This window comes from Hemicordylus capensis, chromosome 6 (assembly GCF_027244095.1).
Source record: "Hemicordylus capensis ecotype Gifberg chromosome 6, rHemCap1.1.pri, whole genome shotgun sequence".
Lineage (NCBI taxonomy): Eukaryota > Metazoa > Chordata > Lepidosauria > Squamata > Cordylidae > Hemicordylus > Hemicordylus capensis.
The window spans coordinates 43950439-43973933 of NC_069662.1; the positions used below are offsets into that span (position 1 = coordinate 43950439).

At 46.6% G+C, this 23495-nt stretch overlaps 2 protein-coding genes across 3 annotated transcripts in view; both read right to left on the reverse strand.

The window, feature by feature from the left end:
- The window catches only part of NAGLU (N-acetyl-alpha-glucosaminidase), a 36553-nt gene extending 25370 nt beyond the window's left edge, over window positions 1-11183 (reverse strand). For both annotated transcript variants that reach the window (XR_008310437.1, XM_053265710.1), the window contains exons 1-2: window positions 10333-11183; window positions 2660-2807 (exon numbers count right to left, since the gene is read on the reverse strand). Coding sequence is in view for 1 of the 2 variants with exons in the window: in XM_053265710.1 (XP_053121685.1) it covers window positions 2660-2807; window positions 10333-10739 (555 nt within the window). In the remaining variant the exon portion in view is untranslated. The remainder of the gene's footprint in view (window positions 1-2659; window positions 2808-10332) is intronic.
- Window positions 11184-14691: 3508 nt separating this feature from the next.
- KAT2A (lysine acetyltransferase 2A) overlaps window positions 14692-23495 on the reverse strand; it is a 41077-nt gene continuing 32273 nt past the window's right edge. The window contains exons 14-18 of the mRNA XM_053262100.1: window positions 21981-22095; window positions 19881-19917; window positions 18679-18742; window positions 18151-18235; window positions 14692-17345 (exon numbers count right to left, since the gene is read on the reverse strand). Of these exons, the coding sequence (XP_053118075.1) occupies window positions 17152-17345; window positions 18151-18235; window positions 18679-18742; window positions 19881-19917; window positions 21981-22095 (495 nt within the window). The 3' untranslated portion in view covers window positions 14692-17151. The remainder of the gene's footprint in view (window positions 17346-18150; window positions 18236-18678; window positions 18743-19880; window positions 19918-21980; window positions 22096-23495) is intronic.

A 23495-nucleotide genomic window follows, 5' to 3' on the forward strand; every position in this document is an offset into this window, starting at 1 on the left:
TTCCCCACTGGGATGGGGCCGCTCTGGGAAAGAGCACCTAGGTTTCCAGTTCCCTCCCTGGCTTCTCCAAGATAGGGCTGAGAGAGGCTCCTGCCTGCAACCTTGGAGAAGCCGCTGCCAATCTGGGTAGACAATACTGAGCTAGACAGACCAATGGTCTGACTCAGTATATGGCAGCTTCCTATGTTCCTAACCATGTAGGAACCCCAGGTTCCTTTGAGCTGGGTTTCACAATCAGTGAGACCCGGTTTTGGAGAGGAAGCGGGGAGAGCGGGCTAATCCAGCTCTCCCCGCAGACTATCAGGGCTGCCCACATGATTGCCGGCTCTGTGAAGGAGCCGGCGGGGGAGGCTGGGGGTAGAGGGGGCCGATTGGCTCCTGGAAGCTCCAGCATGCCCTGTGCAAGCGTGCAGGGCATGCTGGTGAGACCCCCGGAGCCGGGAGGCGGCTTTTCGCCTCCCCTCTGGGAGTCTCCTCGTGAGTAGCCGCGGCACGGAGCTGTGCCGTGGTTACTTACGATTTTTAAAACCAGGTTTGCGGAGCGCTCACTCCGCAAATCTGGTTTAAGGGCAGGGGTATTTAGGCGGGTTACCCACCCAGGAACCACCGGGCTCGCAGCTGAGCCCGGTGGTTCACACGATGGGGCGAAATCAGGCTAGCCTCTGCTCGCCTGATTTCGTCCCATCGTGTGAATAGCCTCATTGGGTAGTTCCATGATGGAAGAAAGCTGGGATGTAAGTGAAGTGAAAGGAAAAGAGTCATCTCTGGGCGATATGTAGTCAACTGCTATCAAAGTCTCAGAGACGACACAGCAGGGCTGGGCTGAAGTTACCTTGGGAAGAGGTGCTTTGTTGCCCTGGGACCATGCCACCCCCCCGTACTCTTCCTAATCCCATCCCATTCCATTCCCTCCCTTATTCTTAATTTCTTACAAAAATGCCAGTCTTGAGAACTTATATTCATAAACTATGCTATCTAAGCAGACACATTTCATTTGCTTGATTTACTTTGGCCAAGGAATTGGGGATTCTTTGCTATAGGATTTGGAGTGGAAAGAGGCAGAGAGAGAGGAGGTTGCCAATACTCCTCCTCGGTTTCTGCCCCTTGGCCCTCGGTTTCTATCACTGCTCCCTTCATATCTTCCTCTTTTTTTAACCATAGATTTAGAGTGGGCAGCCTTCGAAGAAGCATCTCTATTGGTTAAAAATAACCAGACTGACTTAAAGAGCAGAATCTTTTAAGTATGTTTTCTCTAAAACAACAACATGATATTCTCATTCTAGGAGCCTGCAGTCAGAATGTGATGACTGCAGAGATGCAAGATGGGCGATATCAGGGAGCAGGGCCTTTTCTGTGGTGGCACCCAAATTATGGAATAGCTGTCCCAGGCGAATTCATTAGGTGTCAATTCATATTGCTATATCAATTCAAACCAATATTCGATTTTGCCCAGCTTTTGACAATACTAACTTTTGGTGGGTTTTTAAAAATTCCTATCTTCTTTTTTACTGGCTGCTGCATGTGTTTTGTCACTGTTTTCATTAGCCCTACTTGGACATTACATTCTACATGTGTACAAATGTCAGATGTGTGCGTGGTGGGGGGGAAGGGAGAGAGAGAGAGAGAGAGAGTGTGTGTGTTTACTACTGCTTGTGCATTGAATGTACATGCATATATAAAAATCTGTACATGCACACGCCGGGCACAGATTGTACATATGTTGAACACAATGTGTGAACTGGGCTATTATGATTGTGTTTTTTGAAGTATTTGTTTAACTGACTTGGGAGCTAATATTGATGGAAAGGTAGGATATAAATTTTTCAGTACAGACAGACACAAATAATTGGCTCACCTCCAACCCAGCAAGAAGCTCAGGGAGGTCCAATTAAGTATAATTCAGTTCCCATTAACAGCTTACATTCCCCCCTGGCATTGTCAGTGATCTCTTTCCTCTACCTCCTCTTTCCTTCACCTGCAGGGAACTCCCTTGCCTGCCCCCCTCTCCTTCCCTAACGGCAACCTCCTCCAATTTCAGGCAAGCAGCCGTGAGGCACTTTTTCCTCCAAGAGAAGAAGATGATGGAGGAGGCAGAAACAAATGAGGAGCTTGCACAAGAGCCTTCAATTCACAGGAATATATATATAAATATAAATATATAATTTTTTTAAAAAAGAACCCAAAGTACTCTCATGGCACTTTTGAGTTTCTTTTGAATATTATTATTTATTATTTATTCATTCAATTTCTATACCGCCCTTCCAAAAATGGCTCAGGGTGGTTTACACAGAGAAATAATAAATAAATAAGATGGATCCCTGTCCCAAAGGGCTCACAATCTAAAAAGAAACACAAGATAGACACCAGCAACAGTCACTGGAGGTACTGTGCTGGGGGTGGATAGGGCCAGTTACTCTCCCCCTGCTAAATAAAGAGAATCACCACATTAAAAGGTGCCTCTTTGCCAAATTAGCTTCTGCCTTGCCCCTTCATTGGTATACTCAAGGGCAAGGCCCTTTCATTTATCTACAGGGCTCACCAGTGGCATTGAGTATCAAATTTTAATCAATGAGAGCCATTTTAGGAATCCATTTTTGTCTGAATGCAGGATACAAATATTGTATTACAAATAAATAATCAATAAAATCAGATACTCCACCCGTTGCCAGATGACTTCCTGTCCAGTGAACGCCAGCGCCATGTTAATGCCATGGAGCGCCATCCAGTCAATTTCCCGTTCCCAGCGTTCCCAGCTCCACCACACGTAGGAGTAGCTCTGGGTGCAGACATTTTGATAGAAGCGGAGCCTGAAGAGAGGGAATAATGATGCCATTAAGAACTTGCCTGTTGCCTTGCCCTGCAGTGTGTGGTGGCTTGGCTCACTTGTTTGAGCCATCTGGGTCCGTCTGCTGCCAGACTCTGTTTTCTGCAGTGCACTTGCTCATTCTGCTGGAGCCACATAGTAGCTGCAGTTAAGATGGCCAACTGGCCAGAAAATAAATGGACAGGAGCAAGCCAGTGTGGTTTAACAGAATAATCCAATGCCGCATAATTAAATTCGATAAACAAAAAACCAGCTGGTAAAAATTATCATGGTGTGGAGCAAGACATTCTCACCTGCTAATTGCTGCAGATCAAACTACTGTTAAAAGAACAGCTATAGGGGCTTGCTGAACCCTAGACATGATTACATATTACAATGAGCCAGCGTGGTATAGTGGTTAGAGTGCTGGACTAGGACCGAGGAGACCTGAGTTCAAATCCCCATTCAGCCATGATACTTGCTGGGTGACTCTGGGCCAGTCACTTCTCTCTCAGCCTAACCTACCTCACAGGGTTGTTGTGAGGAGAAACTTAAGTATGTAGTACACCACCTTGGGCTCCTTGGAGGAAGAGCAGGATATAAAATGTAAATAAATAAATAAATACACAAGCAGGTAGGGAATGTTGTCTTGCAGCAGAACCCAATGGCCTTGTGGTATCTTTTTTGATTGCTTAAATGCTCTGTCTTTTCTCTCCAAGGAACTCTGGGAACTGTAGTTTTTGAAGGCCATCAATTAATGTCTGTTAGAGATACCTTTTGCAGAACTAGCATTCCCAGAGTTTCTGAGGTGGGAAGAAGCCAGGAGAATAATACAATGTTTCTGGGGTGGGAAGAAGCCAGGAGAATAATACAATGTTTCTGGGGTGGGAAGAAGCCAGGAGAATAATACAATGCCACATAGCTAAGTTGCAAGGGAGAAATCAACATAGGAAGAGGTACAAGAGCAATTGATCCATAGTGCCTCAAGGGAATTTTGCAAATCCATTCAAAGTATATGGACAATACCTGGTGAAATCTCAGCAGCTGGGAAGAACCACACCCTTAAGCAGGATTCAGAGGAAGCAAAGTCCCAGGCCTGACAGAAGCAGAATAGTAGTATCTACCAAAATTAGAATAAACTATGGAAAATTAGAATAAACTAGCAGATGTGCCTAGTTCATACAGGTTGGAGAATTCCACCTTTGCAACGCATATACATATTTTAGCAGCCTTGTTCATGCTCTGGTTATCCTGCAGTGCCTGCCATAGTTAACACCCATGTTTTGTGGTTACACTAGTGCAAACCGCAGGGAGAAAGGGCTTAGTCCTGCTGACATGGAGAGGATTCTGTTTAGTGGCTGACATATCTTTGCGCTGTATGTCAGCCTAGTCATACTGCATATGGGCAAGCTGTGCAAATGCAAAGTTTGTGAAATGTTATGCAAGAGTATGTCCACTGGAAATAATGGGCTTACTCTCCTGTAACATCATTTGCACAAACGCTGCATTTGCAGGCATGCAGCATTATTAGTAAAAGGCGAAAGATTTATAAGATCTGAAGAGAAACCAGAGTATGTGTTATTAGACTGATGTGCTGTTGTGCGGTATGTCAGCCGGTGTTCCTACCTACGCTTTCTCTCCACCCATTCAGAACTGCTTACCAGGCAAGGCAGAGAGAATCGCATCCAAGGGCCTTGTACTACTGCAGTTGTGATGTTGTCGTAGCACCTCGGCACAAGTGCACATGCTCCATATATCTGCATGTGCACTTGTGCACTGTAGTAGGACAAGGCCCTTGGATGCGATTCTCTCTGCCTTGCCCAGTAAGCAGAACCGGGTGGCAGAAGTTCCAGAGTCATGATAAACACACAGTTGTAGGAGATGGTGCAAACACGTTATGTAGACAACGTTGCGATCACCACCAGTGCTTGATTAGCTGCCTCAGCTCATAGGCCAAGCCCCCCCCCCCCCGGGTTGCAGCTATTCTAGAACTCCCCAGCGCTCTGTGGGACAATTGCCTTCCAGGGGCCCAGAGCTGACATACCACCAGGCTTTTCCTTTTCATGTGGCACAGACAATCAAGTCACGCCAGACTCTCCTCGCCTTGCCAACCTCTATATTCTTGCCAGGACCTTTGTCTGCTCACAAGCCAAGGGACAGCTCCTCTAACGAGCCCCCGTGACCCCCCCTCCCAAATGTCAGGGCCAATTGAGTCGGTCTTTGAAAGAGCAAGACTGACAGACTGACGTGACATACGACACGACACGCACAATTGTGCTGATGAGCTGCGGATGCCCTACCTCTCACCCGCATCGCCATGACTGCTCGACCCAGCGGAATGAGGAGGGAAAGGCGAGAGAACCAGCTTCCACCCCAAACCTATCTGGCAGTCCTCCATGGGCTGCTTGATGTCCCCCCCCCCGCCAATCATCCTTGACTGGCATTAAACTTGCTACTATTATTTTGCAAGTGCTAGGTGCTGCACGTAATTTCTAAAGAATGGGGAAAGGGGAGCAGTGATATATACATTTCCATTCTTAGTTAATATATCTAGAAACGCTATCAACATTCTACTAAATTTTATCTAGCACCAGCAGCACACTACAACCGTACTACTAAATACAAAAAGGATTTAGATAGCTTTACAAAGCTAATCTTCAGATTTTGTCTGCCCATGCAAAGTTGCCTCTCGACTAGCACTGTCCAAGGCCTTGACATTTTTTCCTAAGAATGCTTATGCAAATACTACTGCAAAAATTGACATAGGAAGCTGCCTTCTACAGAGTCAGACCCTTGATCCATCTCGCTCAGTATTGTCTACACAGACTGGCAGCGGCTTTCCCAAGGTTGCAGGCAGGAGCAGGGGCGTAAGTATAATAGGGCAAGGGGAGACAGTTGTCTGGGGGCCCACTGCCTTGGGGGGCCCCCAGAGGCAAGTCACATGACTGACTCCCCCAGTCGCACACCCGCCCGGGCTTCCTTCAGTTGTATTCATCCTCCGAAATCGATGTGAGTGTTAAGACCTGGAGCTACCAGAACAGCATGTTTTTTCTCTAGTACCATTAAATGACTTGCATCGCCCACAATTTACAAAACCTTTGTAAAAATAATTTAGGATGATGTTCTATTGTGGCACATAGGATATATCTCTGTCTCTGTCTCTCTAAACTATAAATAAATGAATTTTACTATGCTTTTTGTTACCACTATTCAGCCTCATTTAAGATTTTTTTACTTCATGAGCTGAGCTTCAGTGAGGGGGGGCATTTTAAAATCTTGTCTCTGGGCCCCCTCCAACCTTGCTACACCCCTGGGCAGGAGTCTCTCTCAGCCCACTCTTGGAGATGCCAGGGAGGGAATTTGGGAGGGACCTTCTGTATGCAAGCATGCAGGTGCTCTTCCCAGGGTGGCCCCATCTCCTGAGGGGCATATCTTACAGTGCTCACACATGCAGACCCATTCAAATGCAAACCAAGGTGGGGCTTGCTTAGCAAAGGGGGCAGTTCACACTTGCTACCACAAGACCAGCTCTCCTCCCATTTATATCCCATTTATAAAAGAAGTGCTTGTTCACAGATAAAAATAAATAATAATTACAATTGTCCCCTCTCTCAAAAGAGCTCACAGTCTAAAAGGAAATACAAGGTAGACACTGGAAACAACCACTGGAGAGATGCTGTGCTGGTGTTGGATAGGGGTCATTGCTCTCCCCCTGATAAATATGAGAGAGACAATACTTTAAAAGGTGCCTCTTTGCTCAGTCAATCATCCAAGAAAAATGGGAAAGATTTTTGCCATTGGCTGTGATGAACACTAAAACTCTCAGCAAAAAGACCTTTTTACTGTGCACACAAATAAACCCTAAAAGTTGGTAAATATAAAATGTTTCAGTGTGACACACTATCCTCAGTTTAAGTAAAACAAACAAGCACAGATGAAAACCTCCGTTCCCCAGCTGTTAAATTCCTTAGACGTGATAACACACAGTTCCCTGAGGGGTGAAGAGATAATGAGCGAGGGGGGCGGGGGAGAATGGGGAAAACACCTGATTCTTCTCAGAGGCTAATAAACTTCATAGCATCGGCCCGTGCCTCTCTAGCATTAATGTCAGGTCTCAGTTTCTCTATAAATAATGATTCCTTAATTTTCCTTCTTTGTAGGTTCCTTTCAATCCCTGGGTACCATTTGGCCTTCATGCTTAATGATGTATAGAAAATCAGCCAAAAAGGACATTTCATTAAAGAATCAAGCAGTACACCCCAAAATAGTGAAAATGCAAACTATGAAAAATGTGGTAAAGAGGGCAGAGGATATTTCCACAGCTGAACATCAAAAGGAATCTAGAGAAAGCTGAAAACCTAATTAGGAAGAATGGGTATGAATTGCCTGTTTTAAAGAGTTGGAAAAGAGCTAGATTCATTACGGGTTTGATGGTACTTAAAATACCATTCATTACTGATAGATTTACATGGCAAACCCTGAGAATCTTGGAAAGACAGGGAATTAAGGTGAATGTGGTTTGCACAACATCAATGACACTCAAACAATTGTTAGTTAACTCTAGATTGTATGATAGGAAATGTGATGTACAAGATTGTGAAATGTGTGAACAGGGAGAAGGAAACTGTGGAAAGAAAGGTACAATATATAAAATTCAATGCTTAAGTTGCACTTCATTCTATATTGGGGAATCCAGAAGCTCATTGAAAGATAGGTATAAAGAACATCTAGCTAATATGAGGCATTGTGCAAAGCGAACAAAACCCTGGTCATTGCATATGAGGATTAAGTATGAAGGCCAAATGGTGCCCACTAAGATATCTATTTTAGGGATCAAAAGGAACCTACGAAGAACCTCCTTGCTCCAAGTAGTTTCAATCCAGATTTAAGATTCAGAGTTAGTGTAGGGTAGCAGCAGCTAACAAACTGAGTTGTGAACCAGGAAGTCATCAATTCAAGTCCAACTTCTGCCATGAACTCTCTAGATGGACCTTAGGGAAGCCATTCCCTGAGCCTTCGGGACATTATGGGCATAACAATCCTGATCTATCTTAGAACATAGGAAGCTGCCTTATACCGAGTCAGACCACTGGTCCGTCTAGCTCAGTATCGTCTACACTGACTGGCAGTGTCTTCTCCAAGGTTTCAGGCAGAGGTCTTTCCCAGCCGTACCTAGAGATGCCAGGGAGTGAACCTGGGACTGTCTGCATGCAAACACTCTATCACTGAGCTAAAGCCCCATCTCCTAAGGGGAATATCTTACAGCAGACATCACCCATTCAAATGCAAACCAGAGTGGACCCTGCTTAGTAAATCCATGCTTGCTACCCGAAGACTAGTGTGATAATTAATGTATGTGAAACCCTTTGAAGACTGAAATGCCATATCAGTGCCCAGAGGTGTCCAAGCATAGGAACATAGGAAGCTGCCATATACTGAGTCAGACCATTGGTCTATCTAGCTCAGTATTGTCTTCACAGACTGGCAGCGGCTTCTCCAAGGTTGCAGGCAGGAATCTCTCTCAGCCCTATGTTGGAGAAAAAAGTCCCTTTCCATTTATGGGAAACAAGGTGGCGCTTATACCATCAAGTACTACCACTTAATGCGGCTAAGCCATGGCTCCCAGAGGACCAGCAAGAGTGCCCTAAAATCACCTGCAAACAGAAAGCTAGTGAGCTAGGTAAAACATTCAGGGAAACCCACTCACATTTCTTAAAAGAGTGTGTGGTAGCCAAAAGAGTGTGGCAGGGAGTAAGCAAGCTGTTAGAGTGGCCTGATTTGGAAAAACAGACTTGGGAAGAACTAACATCGGGTTTGAGCAATAGAACCTCCTTTCGAGGTCCCAGAAAGAAACCTTCAAGGAAACGGGACGGAACGGGTGCCCTCATACTAGGGAATTGGAATGCTCCCCTCCTCGTAATCAGGTTAGTAAACCTGTATGTCATTTATGCAATGCTCCTGCATAGGAATAGGGAGGGAAGACGCGACCAAGAGGTTCACGCAGATGAGACAGTAAATCTCTTCTGGAAAAATTTGTATGGTTATGTGCAAAAAGACAAGCGTATCTCCTCTAAACAGCAATGGGACAAATTGTGGAAATGGACGTCGGACGTTAACCCCCCCCCCCCGATTACCTGATGTGCCTTGAAATCCCCCACCCCCGAGTTACAGTACTACCTGCATATACTTCATAACCTTGTGGGTTTCCAAATCATTGTGTGTAAATCTTTGTAGATATATCATGTACAAACAACCACTTTGTATATAATTGTGCTTTGGCAAGGTACTGTATGCTTTGGTAGTTTGTTGGTTCAATAAAAAAATCTTGTCCTATGTTGGAGAAGCCAGGGAGGGAACTTGAAACCTTCTGCTCTTCCCAGAGCTGCTCCATCCCCTAAGGGGAATATAGTGCTCACACTTCTAGTCTCTCTTTCATACGAAGCCAGGTTGGACCCTGCTTAGCTAAGGGGACAAGTCATGCTTGCTACCACAAGACCAGCTCTCCTCTCCTGAAGCATTTATATTGCTTAGCATGCTTGTTTATTGTGTAAACCACACACACACAAAAGAGTTTTGGGTAGTGTGTGTGTGTGCAAAATTAATTAATTAAAGTCTGAGCACACTAAGCATTAATAATTCTTTTTATTAACATTTGAACGGGGAGAGGGGATGGGAGAGAGAACCACAGAAGTGGTGACTCAAGGGTTGAGTACAAACCAAAGCAGTTGCATGTGCTTAGCTTAGCCATCATTTCCACAGAGGCAAGGACTACGAGGTTGTTAAAGGCTTCATGCAAAAGGCCTGAGCTATGAATTGGAAAGGAGGAGGATTTGATTCAGGAGCCGGAGCACTCAGACACACAATCCCCCTGGATCCCGAAGCGGTGCAGTTTATATATGGGCTCAAAGCACAGTTCGAGCACTTTTAGGGAAATTGGGAAGGGAGCTTTCAGGAAAAGGAGAGCAGGGGCTCTCCGCCACCCCCTCTAGCTTCCTGCTGGGGCGGCATACATCCCCAAAAAGCCGCACACCCCGTCAGCATGCCTGGAGCTAGGCTGCCACTGTGTTGATAGACAAGACCTTAAAACAGACCTGCTCAATTTAGGCCCTCCAGCAGTTTTTAGATTACAACTCCCATAATCCCCAGCCACATTGGCCAACAGCCAGGGGTTGTGGGAGCGAGTTGGAGGCCAACATCTGCATGAGGGCCAAAGTTGAGCAGCCCTGCCTTAAACAGATGCCTGACAGTCAGAAATTCAACAGGTTCAACTTTCCCAATCCCTGTATCCACATGCCAAGAACAGCTGCAGCTGTTGGATTTCTGCTCAATACAGAACTGCCTAAAGGCTCAGCATTTCAGTCCGTTAACAAAGTAGCAAACTTGCGTGGTCTGCTTTTTGGACATGCTCAGTACTTTTTTTTTTTTTTTTAACTTCCTATGAGACAAGTTAAGACCGGATATGCCGCTGTTTAGCAGCAAATACATGCAGCAAAATCCTTTGCTTTCCTCCTACTCCACCATCGAATCACCTGTTGGGGCTGGTGACGCTGATCTCTGTGGGTACCGGCGGCAGACTGTCCGGTAGTCGGAGCTGTGTCCCAGACCAGGAGACGTGGCAACCGCAGAAGTCCTTCAGGTAGTGGTAAATCCCTGAGGCGGCGGCTACTCCGCTGGAGCCGGTCACGACCACAACTCCTGGCTGCGTCTCAGAGCTCAGCCGGTAGGTGTCGAGCCCACCGGGCCCGGCCAAAGACCGGTTGACCGATACCAAGAAGGCGGAGGCAGCCCGCAGGCCCACCAATCGCTCCAACAGATCCCGCACCGCTGCTGCCTGCTGCGCTTCCTCCGCCTCTGGCTGCAAACCGACGATCGATTCCCACCGGGAACCGGACGCTCCAGCTACAGCTAAGAGAAGCAAGCACCACCGTAGCGCCATCACAAGGCCCCGCTGGGAAGCGAAAACAAAGCCAACGTTCTAAGGAACCGTCCTCTCCCGCGCGCTTTAGCCAATAGCCAGCCGAGTATCTGCTAGGCGGCTCTCCTTCGAGCCAATGGGGGCCCAGCCTATGCCCCTAGGTAGAAAGCCAAAGCCGGCCCTTTGGAGGCAAAGTTGCCAGCGTCCGGAACACATAGAGTTCTTTTCTTGATTTTTATCTCTGTGGAAAGGACTGTCTGACACGTTTTTCTATGAGCCGGGACTTGAGCCCTTAGTCCTATTTGGAATGCTAGTAATAAGACGGATGGCTGCTTCTGAGAATGTCGGCACCTCCTCCAGCCTGCCTGAGCCCGGCCCCCTCCTTCCTCCGTTTCACCAGCACCTGACTGTCTCTCTTGCAGAGGGCAGGGAATCTCTGCATCCAGCAGGTTGCTGCTGTGCTGCTCAGAGAGTCCATTGAGTGACTCAGGGCAGCGGGCTTCCTTTCATTCATTCTCCTTGCTGCCCTCCTCTGAGTCAAGTCAAAGTAGTTGCTTAATTTGAACGTGGCGCCTCCAAATCGCTGCTATTATTAACTGCAGAAATAAATGATTTCAGCCTCCAGTCATGTCTCCCAAGTGCTGGGATTGGGAACCTGGTCCCTCTCCTTACTAATAAAAACATTAGAAAGATGTGGGGTTTTTTTTTGCTTACTTCCTGAAATTCTTGGGGGATGTGAATTTTTATTTATTTATTTTACATTTTATATCCTGCTCTTGCTCCAAGGAGCCCAGAGCGGTGTACTACGTACTCAAGTTTCTCCACACAACAACCCTGTGAAGTAGGTTAGGCTGAGAGAGAAGTGACTCTCTCAGAAATGGGGCGATATCAGGCATAAAATCAGTCTCTGTGTGTGATTCTGCTGGTGGCTGTGATTGAGTGAGGAAGAGGGGAGAAAGAATTTCAGAAAGTAAGCAAAAATGTTGGGGGATGCATGCATATATGGGGCAATGGGGTGTGTGAAATGGGGAGATATCAGGCATAAAATCACTCTGTGTCTGTGATTCTGCTGGTGGCTGTGACTGACTGAGTGGGGAAGGGTGAGGGGGGAAAGAATCATTTCCAAAAGTAAGCAAATCTCTAACAGAGATTCTCAGATGTTGTTGACTACAGCTCCCAGAATCCCCAGCCAAATGCAACTGCAGCGGAGAATGCTGGGAGTGGTAGTGAACAGCATCTGGGAATCCCTGTTAGAGGGAACAGTGCTCTGGTGTCATTGAGAGGGAAGAAAAGTGAACTTTGAGAATAGTCAGCACTGATGCTGCTCTACTGTTAAATGTCAGAGAGCTTCTGGTTTTCTAGAGCATGAAATAAACCTAATCTATAAGTATTGCCTTTTTATAGGACTTCCATTATGTTTTAAATTGTTCTGGAGTTGACAGCAAATGTGAAGGCCTTAGGGGATGGCAATGTATCGAGTGCAAAACATGCAGTGCCTGTAGAATCCAGGGCAAAAATGCAGTACATTTTAATTCCTTAATGCAGTATAATGTTCAGTTTATTTTTCAGTATGATTATTTTGACTTAACTGAGTCAAATTTACAGGCATAGGTAGGGACTATTTTTAAGATAGTCAGCATGGTGTAGTGGTTAGAGTGCTGGACTAGAACCGGGGAGACCTGAGTTCAAATCCCCATTCAGCCATGAAACTAGCTGGGTGACTCTGGGCCAGTCACTTCTCTCTCAGCCTAACCTACTTCACAGGGCTGTTGTGAGGAGAAACTCGAGTATGTAGTGCACCACTCTGGGCTCCTTGGAGGAAGAGTGGGATATAAAATGTAAAATAAATAAATAAAAGGGTGAAAATAAGGAGCAAGGACTACTTGAGTGTTTTGTCTGCTTAATCATGAATGTATGCACAAACAGTACTGCAGATTATTACTTATTTAGCCAGCAGGGATAGATTAGAGTAGCTGAGGTAAAAATTGTCCAAATCCAGGCCAATATAAGATACAACCCTGGCCAGCATGAGCATTGCCCTGGGGAGAGTCCAGTACCAGGCCTTTCTTCCACACAAGAAAAAGTTAAGGAAAGCACCTGCTATACAAGCCACAAAACAAGTTTATCCCTAGTCCGAGTATATATACATATATATTTGAAAGAAATTGGGGGGGAAAAACCTCTGGGGATGACAAATCCTGTAGGTAGCATTGCTAACATTTAGCAGCATACTTCCGTATTAACTTTATGTTGCCAAAATTCCAGGACAGAGACAGAGAGGCTCTCAGGCTCGGACTGGCCCACAGGGCATATTCCCGATATGTCCTACCCACGCGGTGCCCCTGCACCCCAACTCCCACCATTAATTTCCTATTCTGCTCAAAACTTGGCGCCCTCCTCACATACATTCCACCGCCCTCTCAGTGCCCCCTGGAGGGGCCGGTGAACATGTGCAGAGTGCGTTTCCCTCCCCACCGAGGGAGTCCAGCTGTCATATACAAAGCTGGAATTAGAAAGCACGGCCTCTCAAAGGTGTTAATTCGTCTAGGCGGGTTTGAGCTTCATACCCTCCCACTTATGAAATTAAAAGCTGATCTCAGATGTGTTTTAAAATATTAGATAATTTAGATAGAAAAAAGGCACTCTGCACATGTCAAGAGTGGCTCCTCTTCTTCTGTCCCTCGCTACAGCTCTGTTGGTTCCCGTATTTGAGGCATTCTGTTATAGCCATTTGCATAGCAGTTTCCATCATGAGACCTATGAGGAAACACCCGTGGACTACAGTCATTATGACAGGCAGCTGACTATGCGGAGGCTGGAAAATCACATTATTCTTACACTGTTGCAGAACTCATTCTAGTCTTGTTCCTTTGGGGAACATATAGAGAGGCCAGTATGAAAAAGATCCAAGGGTGGAACAACACTCAAGACCACTGGTTAATCTAGCTCAGTATTGTCTCCAGTGAGTGGCAGAAGCTCTCGGAGGTTTCAGGCAGAAGTCTTTTCCAGCTCTACCTGGAGGCTCTGAATCTGGGACCTTTTGCATGCCAAGCCGAGCTCTATCACTGAGCTACAGCTCCATCCATCTATCTTACAGCAGACAGTGCTCTCATGAAGTGATCTATCCAAATGCAAACCAACATAGGCCCTGCTTAGCAAAGGGGACAATTCATGCTTGCTACTGTATCATTTGACTTTCTTCTTCTCTGGGTATATGGGTTCTGGGCATGAAATCAGACCTTAAGAACATAAGAACAGCCCTGCTAGATCAGGCACAAGGCCCATCTAGTCCAGCATCCTGTTTCACACAGTGGCCCACCAGATGCCTCCGAGAAGCCCACTGGCAAGAGGTGAGGGCATGCCCCTTCTCCTGCTGTTGCTCCCCTGCAACTGGTATTGAGAGGCATCGTGCCTCTGAGGCTGGAGTTGGCCCACAGTGATCAGACTAGTAACTGTTGATAGATCTGTCCTCCATGAATCTGTCTAAGTCTCTTTTAAAGCCATCCAAGCTGATGGCCATGACCACATCCCATGGCAAAGAATTCCATCAATTGATTATGCACTGTGTGAAAAAGTACTTCCTCTTGTTGGTCCTAAATTTTCCAACCTTCAGTTTAATAGGATGGCCCCTGGTTCTATTGTGAGATAGGGAGAAAAAAAATGTCTCTGTCTACTCTCTCCACTCCATGCATAATTTTATACACCTCGATCATGTCTCCCCTTAGTCGCCTCTTTTCCAAAGTCAACTTCAACTCCCATAATCCCCAACCAAAGGCCACTGGAGCTGGGGATTAGGGGAGTTGAAGTTCAATAACATCTGGGGACCCAATGTTGAGAATCCCTGGACTAGACTACTTGAAAACGTGGAGGCTGTTTGCACGTGTGTGTGATCTTTTCCTAATGTATAGCCAATCTCGGAGGCACCACGGCAGCAAACCCACCTACAGTGCTATATTAACAGTAAGCAATGCACTTTTCTATTTCAGACATGTTCTTTTTTTATTATTTTTTTAATGCATTAAAAAAATGGAATGGCAACATTATTGAAAGGCCCAGAAGAGCAGAGTCAAACCCTGCAATCATACAGGTTAAGCACACAGATGTGGTGGAGATAAGGCAACAGTCACTTAAGAGGTGGGATGTCACTCAAATGCTTCCCTCCCTCTCAACACTCCCCTATTACAAGGTTCCTCAGAGGTGTAGAGGACAAATAACCCTCCTGTAATCAAGTTCCCACAGAGGATTCTTCAGACTTTGTGGCTGAGGAGAAGTGCTCAGCTTTGGTGGACATTGCCAAATAATTGGGCAGCAATGTGAGGTAACGTTTTGTTCTGAACCTCTGACAAGGTATTATGAAACACACGCAGCCCTAAACGAAATATGACTTCCAGAGGTTCCCCTAGACCAGGCCTGCTCAACTTCGGCCCTCCTGCAGATGTTGGCCTACAACTCCCATAATCCTTGGCTATTGGCCCCTGTGGCTGGAGCTTATGGGAGTTGTAGTCCAAAAACAGCTGGGGGGCCTAAGTTGAGCAGGCCTGCCCTAGACAAACCTAACAGGCACAGAACAAAGCAAAGCAGAATTTACACTAGTGATTGGGCAACCAAATGAATATCACTGAACTGCCAACCCTCCTTTTCCAGCTCTCTTCTCCATACTTACTGAAATTGCTCACTGGAATCAAGAGGGAAGGAAAGAGAGGAGCAAGGAGCCTTCCCCTAAAACTATATGTCAGTCAGTGCTGGAGGACACCGAACACCGCCCCATCCAAAACAGGCCACCAATAAATTCATTACCATCTAGCGGGCTTCACTTGCCTATTTCCACCCATGCCTGACACACAAGCCTGCAAATGCTTGCCATGGGGTTAAATGATCTCATGATTGTATCCTCACAGGGAGAAAAAGAGATAAAACCAGGTGCAGATAAAGAGACCGTTTGCTTTCAAAACTGGAGAAAAACAATTAGTTGTGCATGTTTTTCCACATGATGATGCAGATATTAACGATTCCCCCAAACTACAAGAATTTCAGAAGACTGAGGTGTGAGAGAGAGACCTGGGTAACCTAATGGAAATAATCAAACATCATGACAAGTCCATTAAATATCTGGTTAGCAGCAAAACTGGCTGCCCTTGAATGGAGAAAAACCCATCTCCTTCAAGGCAAGAAGAATAATCAACATGGCAGACCCTCACAGATGTATGAAGGGGACTAGAGAGAGAAACCACTGAGGCACTCCAAGCCAGAGTGAAACCTGAAGAGAGCAAGGCCTAGCAAGTCTGGGCAGAAAGGAGTGATAGTTCTAAGTACAGAGAAAATAAGCTTTGTATCTGACAGGCTGTGAGGTTTAATAAATGCAAGAGGAAAGTAGCGAGGGAAAGAAAGTAATCAGGAATAACTTAGACTTTGTGGTATGGGGAGGGAGAACAGGCAGCAAAGCAGCGTGTCCTGGGCACAAACTTGATCATTCAGGTGTGGAATGCAAAGGAGGAGCCCTCAGCTCATGACTGCTCTGCAGGAGAGGAGAGGGCAGTCTGGCACCAGGCATTTTGCAAGAGCCACAGCCAGAGGTTGGCAACTGGATAGACCTGGTGAGGTAGGCAAAGGGAAAGAAGTGAGGCTGCTGTCTTCTCTTTCCTCTCCCTTCTCCACCACTTGTCCGCCTCTTGCAGCGAGCTGCAGCTTAGCCTAAGGCGCCACAGTTCTCCGCTGGAAGTGCAGCACTGAAGTGGTGCGCCAACGGGCAGTGGTGAACTGGCCGAGAGGAAGGGACGGCTTCAAAGCAATCCCATCAAAGACTCTTTCTTCCTTGGGAAAGACTAAAGGGAGAATCCACTGTGGCCTGAGCCGGAAAACCCACCACCACCCTTCTGCCATCATCCTCTTCTGTTTCCTCAGCTGCTCCATTTCTACATTCACATGTCAAAAGGAAATGGCTGTAACTTAAAGCCAGGATGGAGTGCAGGGAGGCAAAACTCCCAAGTTCTACAGAAAACCCACCAACATAAAAGGAAAAATGGGAGGGGGAGGGGCTGCCACAGGCCCCTTGTTAGATCTTGGGAGTGAACATAATAATTCACAATCCTTTTCGGAGTGTGTGTGTGTGGGGGGGGGGGGCGGATAAGTTCCCAGAGTACTCCCAGTTACTTGGTTTTGGAAAGGAAGACCCACTGGTTGGTGTAATAAGGCTCAGAAATGAAACAGGGATACAACAGAAGATCCCAATCTGTTGAGGGGTGGGGAGGCGGCATCTGCCCTGTGTTCCCCCCCCCAATCATGGGAAACCTTTCGTGTCCAGCCCCCACATCTGGTTTGTGCGTGATACGCAGTGAAAGGCAGCGACGAAAAGTCCAGCTGTTCACAAAGTCAGAGGAGTTTCAACAAGATGGAAGGACAGAGGTGAAAATCCCAGGCGGCCAGCAGCTGCTTCCTACTTGTCGATGAGCCCCCCTTCCTTGAGCTTGAAGTAGAAGAACTTTTCCAGGGTGTTGGCGCACTTGCAGTAATCACTCTCGGGTGGGTTGTACTCGCGGCAGTTGGTGATAATGCGTTGCAAGTCAGCGATGAACAGCTTCTTGGTGACGTAGTAGCGGTTCTTGAGACGCTCCGTCATTGTCTTGAGGTCTGTGAAAGGAGTGGGAGTGAAAAGGGGGGAGGGGGAGAGAGGGGGGGAGAATGCCATTAGTGCAAAATGTTGCACAAGTGTGAAAACACACCCACACCCCCTTGCTGTCTTCATAGTTCGTCACAAAACTGTTGTGCCTAAACCCGTCAGAACTGCAACAGCTTGTGTATGACAGCCAGGGGGTGGTGGGGGACAGAGATGATCAGAAGAAAAATGTGTGGGATAGCAAAGCCCTTTTAGGAAGGTTTACAGCCATTTGCCTTTGTCCTCATAAATGCAGCTGGATGTCTCAGATCTGATACTGCTTTCAAAATTCAAGGATGTCAAATATGAAACTACACTTCAAGGTTCCTCTTTGCACTGACAGCTAGAAACCTTCTATTTTGAAAACAACAAAACTAAACCCACAGCTCTCTTAGGAATAATTGGAAGCTGCCTTATACTGAGTCAGACCACTGACTTAGTACTGTCTACACTGATTGGCAGCAGTTCTCCAGAGTTTCAGACAAAGGTCTTTCTCACCTTTACCTGGAGATGCCAGGGACTGAACCTGAGACCTTCTGCGTGCAGTTTTACCACTGAGCTATGGCTCCATCCCAATCTGACGGTTGCCGCGGCTACTGTTCTAACAATTATGTTATTTGACTCTAGCACAATTGCAACCCTAGAGTAAACTAATTTCCACGAGTTTAGACATCCATCAGGCACAGACATTATGACTTTTGCATCAGGCACATACATACTTCGCCTCCTACTTTAACTTAGAAAAGTTTATTCCTTTCCCAGCCAAATCCATCCACCTACCAATGGGAAAACGGATGATCTCATAGTAATCAGGAGCCTCAGATTTCTTAACTGGTTCCATGAACGGCCAGGCACTGGGGTGGGTCTGGAAGGTGGGAGAAAGATAGCATATTAGCTGGTAAAAAACAACAGTTCTCTAAACTAGGAGAATAAAACAGTACTTTTATTAGATGTGAGCCTAAAGTCAAATTTCATGAGATGAAGAAGGAACTTTTAAAAGGGGGGTGGCATTTTTTTAACAGAGAGCATGGCCTCAATGAACATTTTTTCATCCTTTTACACTTTATTTTTTAAACATCCAGCCAAAGGAAGAGTTCTGTGTTTCCCAAAATCTTACACATCACATTGTGAATCATGATTAGTGTTATTTTACTCTCCCTGGTAAAACGTTCCCAACATATTTTGAGGTCAGGTTGTGCATGGCCTTTCCCATTAGACTTGGGAGAAACAGAGAAACCAACACCCTCTTGTGACTCTTGCTCTGTTATCCCAACTGGAGTAACCCCCTTGCTTTCCCAGTCAAGTCACCTTGATTTGTGCTAGGAGATTTTTCAAGGTGGTATACAACTGGTCGGGATCCTTGAGCTCTTTCCTGCAAGACAGAAACCAAGTCCACATCATCAGTCACAAAAGCTACGTTGCTTGGCTATATTTTCACATACATCCAATAAGGCCTCCAATTTCCTTTTTCAGTCAAGCAGAGGAGAAATCTTGCCAATTGCCATTTTAAAAATCTACAATGTAGCTTACAGAGAGACATGGATGATCCAAAAGGCAAATAGGCTGCCAGAGAGGAGATAATGTTCTTTGGAAGGCAAATCTTTATAAGGGGAAAGTTTAGTACACCTCCTACAGTCCACCATACTCCTACAGTGCACCACAGTACATCTTAGCAGAGGGAGAGCAACTGGCCCTATCCACCCCCAGCACAGCATCCCCTCCAGTGGCTGCTGCTGGGATCTCTTATGGGTTTGTTTTTTTTAGATTGTGAGCCCTTTGGGGACAGGGAGGCATTTTAATGTATGTATATCTATGTAAACTGCTTTGGGAACTTTTGTTGAAAAGTGGCATATAAATTATTCATTGCATAGCCTAGAGTATTTTAAGAAATAGCTGGCTCTTTGAGGTATAGGCCTGTCCTCATCATGTGATGTCTCTTTTTTGAAGGCCATTTGTTCTAGTCATTCCCTCCCCCTCACTTAAAAAACACATCATCATCAATAACAACTAAGTTTTCATATAGTGCTTTAGAGCAAGGATGCACAACTTTTGGTGGCTATAGGCCACCTCCAGCCTCAAAGGCAAGATGCTTCTAAATACCAGTTGCAGGGGAACAATAGCAGGAGAGAAGGTGTGGCCTCAGCTCTTGCCTGTGGACTTTCCAGCCCAGAGGCATCTGGTGGGCCACTGTGTGAAACAGGATGCTGGACTAGATAGGCCTTGGGCCTGATCCACTCCTGCTAACAAAAGCAGTATATAAATATTAGTCATATCCAGCAGGGCTGTTCTTATGCACTTAACTTCAATCCTCCAGCTGTTGCTGGACTACAACTCCCATCTTCCCCAGCCACAGTGGTCGATAGTCAGGGATGATGGGAGTTGTAGGCCAATGTCTGCAAGGAGGACTGAAGCTGTGCAGCCTGCCTTTATCATATTGAAAGGGCCTCATTTGCTTTAGATCAGTAATCTTCAAAAAGCTCTCTAAGGTAGGTCCAAGTCTTGTTGCTCACCCTTTCTCCTTTCCCAGAGGCTTCCATCCCGTCTCCCCTAGAAGAGAGGAAGAGTCACATACTGTTCCAAAACAAAAAAACCAACAAGCCAGGGCCAAGTCATAAGAAAAAGGCAGTTCCCACAATGCTGATACTAATTACTAATTTGTAAAAAGATTGGCTCACGCCTGCCTAGATATCACCTCCTTTGGTACAGACAAGGCTCCCTTCCTAACTGAGGGGTGATTGCAATTAGTGCCCACAGGAAAGGCACTCTGCACAGGCTCAAACATACTCTTTCAGTGCTTCTCTGGCTAAAGCCTGGTACTGAAAAGAAGCTTGGAGGCAGAGCTCAGGCTAAAATTAAGCTCAAATAAGCACAGCATATGTTGCAAATGCTCAAAAAAGGAAGAGACAAAGCCCAAACATCAACAACATACCTACCCCAACATGGTTCCAATCTGTATAGAGCCCTTGCAGTTGTTATTTTGCACCCCACTGGCACCAACATAAGCTTTTCCCCTTGCAAATAGCAACTAGGGGGGCCCCCCTCGAGGTCAGGGCTGTGGAGAGGGGGGAAGGGTTAAAGGTCCCCTACCTCACACAGCTGCTTTTTATATTTGAAAAATCAAGTATGCAGACCCCAATCACATGATAAGTGTATTTGCCTAGTTTGTGCCTAAAATATATAAGGGAGTGGAGGGAAATGTTACAATTGCTTAAACAACAGATCTAGTGGTGAGCTGAGATCTTGGGAGCGGAGAAATAATTAAGAGGCCACCTAGTCCAACCCCACCCACCCAAAGGCACACCAAGTCCACCCACATAAGCCTTTGCAATCTAGTCCTATGCTCTGGTACAGACAAAACAACAACACACAGACACACACATTGCTGCACACTGCAGAGGCAAAGGGAATGTTTCCCAGAGTCTCTAGCTACTTGTGCGTAGGGATGTGCATGAACCTGTTCAGAGGCCCTTTTACGGGCCTCCGAACAGGTTCGAACACTGGCCGGTTCGAATGTCCGGCAAGGGGTAGAACTTTAAGGGTGGAGAGGGGTTCACTTACCCCTCCCCTACCTCCCCGATGGTGCTGGAGTTTTGTAAAATCCCTTGGGGCGGCAGCATACCTCCCTGCCTCCCCTTCTTCTTCAGCCAGAAGTATTGGGCGCGTGAGCACACCTGGTACTTCCGGCCACTTCCAGCCAAATTTTACAAAACTCCAGTGCCAGCGGGGGTGGGGTAAGTGCACCCTTCCTGGCCCTTAAGGTCCTACCCCCTACCCCTTCAAGCCGCCCCCGCCCAGTTCCGTGCACATCCCTACTTGTGAGCAGGTGGAGGGAGAATACTGCCCCGTTTTCACATGTGACTATTAGCTGGAACCACCCCGCGAAACACAGTTAGCTCCACCCTAGAGCAGGCACTGGCTGGAGTTCAACAATGTCAGAAAGGCCCTCCGCCATTGGCTGCCCTTGTGGTCTCTGTCACACCGCACACCCCTGGTCAAAGAGGAAGCAGCTGCAATAGCCTAGGTACTGCTTTAGAAGAGATATGCACAACATCATTCTGGTGGCGGAGTGGGCGGGCAAAAGAGGGCCCTGCCAATCTTCTGCCAGGGGCCTGTAAAAGTCTGCAGCCAGATATCCCACCACATCATCCTTGTGCAATGCACTCCCCATGGGAATAAGTAGTTCATCATCCTTGGAGGCTTCCAAAAGAGCCGTAAAGACCTACTTTTTCAGCTTGTCTTTTAGTACTATTTAGGTGGTTTTTAATGAGTTTCATGTTAATATTATAAATGGTTTTATTTTTGATGGTCAACAGCCTGAGCCATTTTTGGATTGGTGTGTGTGTGTATAATAAAATTAAAGACATTTTATGGGGTACCGCTCCAAACTCCTTTAATAACCAGACTCTAGTCCTTACAATCCCTAGCTCCCAAAGAAATGAGGCGGGGTTAGACACCTGCAAGGTCATGCAGGAGACTGTTACCAAAATGCATCATTCGCATTCACTTGGCATACACCCTAAGCTACCCTTGGCTTCCATTTCCATTCCTCCCCACTTCCTGTACGTGGAACATTCCAAAAGACTTCCCAGTTACAGCCCTGCCAGACTCACGGATGCCTGGAATGCTTTCGATCGGAATATGCCGAACACCCTCCTTGAAGCAAGTGAGGCCAGGATAGACCTTGCGGATCTGGGCCTGTTTCCGCTCTATCAACTTCTTGATGATCTGTGGAGAGAAGAGAGTAATTGACACTCCTTGGAACATCAACCCTGTGGGTTCAGCTCTGGGGTGCATGTGTCATACAGGCAGTCACATACGCTGCCTAGGACAAGTCTTCTTAAGTGAAGGAGACTGGCTAAGGCACAGTTCCCAAGTGTTGATGGGGAGAGTACCCCTTCCAAGTTGGGTAGCCCTTTGGGGACAGAGAATGGAGCATTGGTTCACTTACTGTGAAGGCTTCTTCTTGCTGCTGCATCCGAGGACATCTCTGTGGGTGATCCTCTCCACGTGGCTCGAAGGCAGGACTATGCTAGTTAGGTTGAAAGCCCTAAGACCCTGGAGAGGATAGACCCATCTAGTTCTTTTAGGCCAAGAGGTGCACTAGATCCTTGAAACAAATAACTTGGTCAGAAGGAAAAAAACTTGAGAATGCAAGAGTTTTACTGTCAGCAGGTATGAGCAAGATATAGACAGAGGATATGTGCCCACGGAAGTGGAGAAAACAGAAAAACAAACGAACTCCCAAGGTCCAGAAGAGTAGGTGCAGTTGCCAAAGGGTGGGCCAAGATGCCCTCGGATGCAGCAGTGAGAAGAAACCTTCATGGCAAGTGAACCAATGCTCCATTCTCTGCTGCTGCTGCTTCCTCCAAGGTCATCTCTGTGGGGACATACCACAGCCCTTACAACAACCATAGGGAGGGAGGGACCCCCACCTACTCAGAAGGAAGCACCTGTTGGAGTACTCGCCTACCAAATGCCACCTGGACAGAGGCGAGAGAGTCCAATCTGTAATGTCTGGTAAATGTAGAGGGCACTCTCCAGGTGCTCTGCAGATGTCTTGGACTGGGGCGTTAGTGGAAAACACTGCTGGCGTGGCTGTAGCCCTGGTGGAATGCGCGAAGATGCTCGTAGGTGCTTGAAGGTTTTGTGATTCACATACAAGGGCTATGCAAGCTTTTATCTACTGGGCTATAGTGGAGGGGGTAACTGGCTGACCCATAGTACAAGGCAAGAAAGATACAAAGAGTGACTCAGTGGATAGAATCTGTTCAGTGTGCTTTATGTAAGTCTTTAGGCATCTGCAGACATCGAGCTTATGCCAAGCTTTCTCAGCCGGGTACACCGGCATGGTACAGAAAGATGGGAGAATCACATCCTGAGAAATATGGAAAGGCATGGACACCTTTGGTCGAAAAAATGGAGCTGAACTGAGTATGTAGAAAAAATGCCCAAGTTCTTATGCACAGACAGGGTGAGGAGTTCTGACACCCTGCGGGCTGATGCAATTGTCATGAGGAATGCTAGCTTTAAAGAGAGTAGGCGCAGTGGAGTTTACCTCATGGGTTAGAAAGGTGGAGACTGGAGGGCCTCAAGGACGATGTGTAACTCCCAGGAAGGAAAATAGT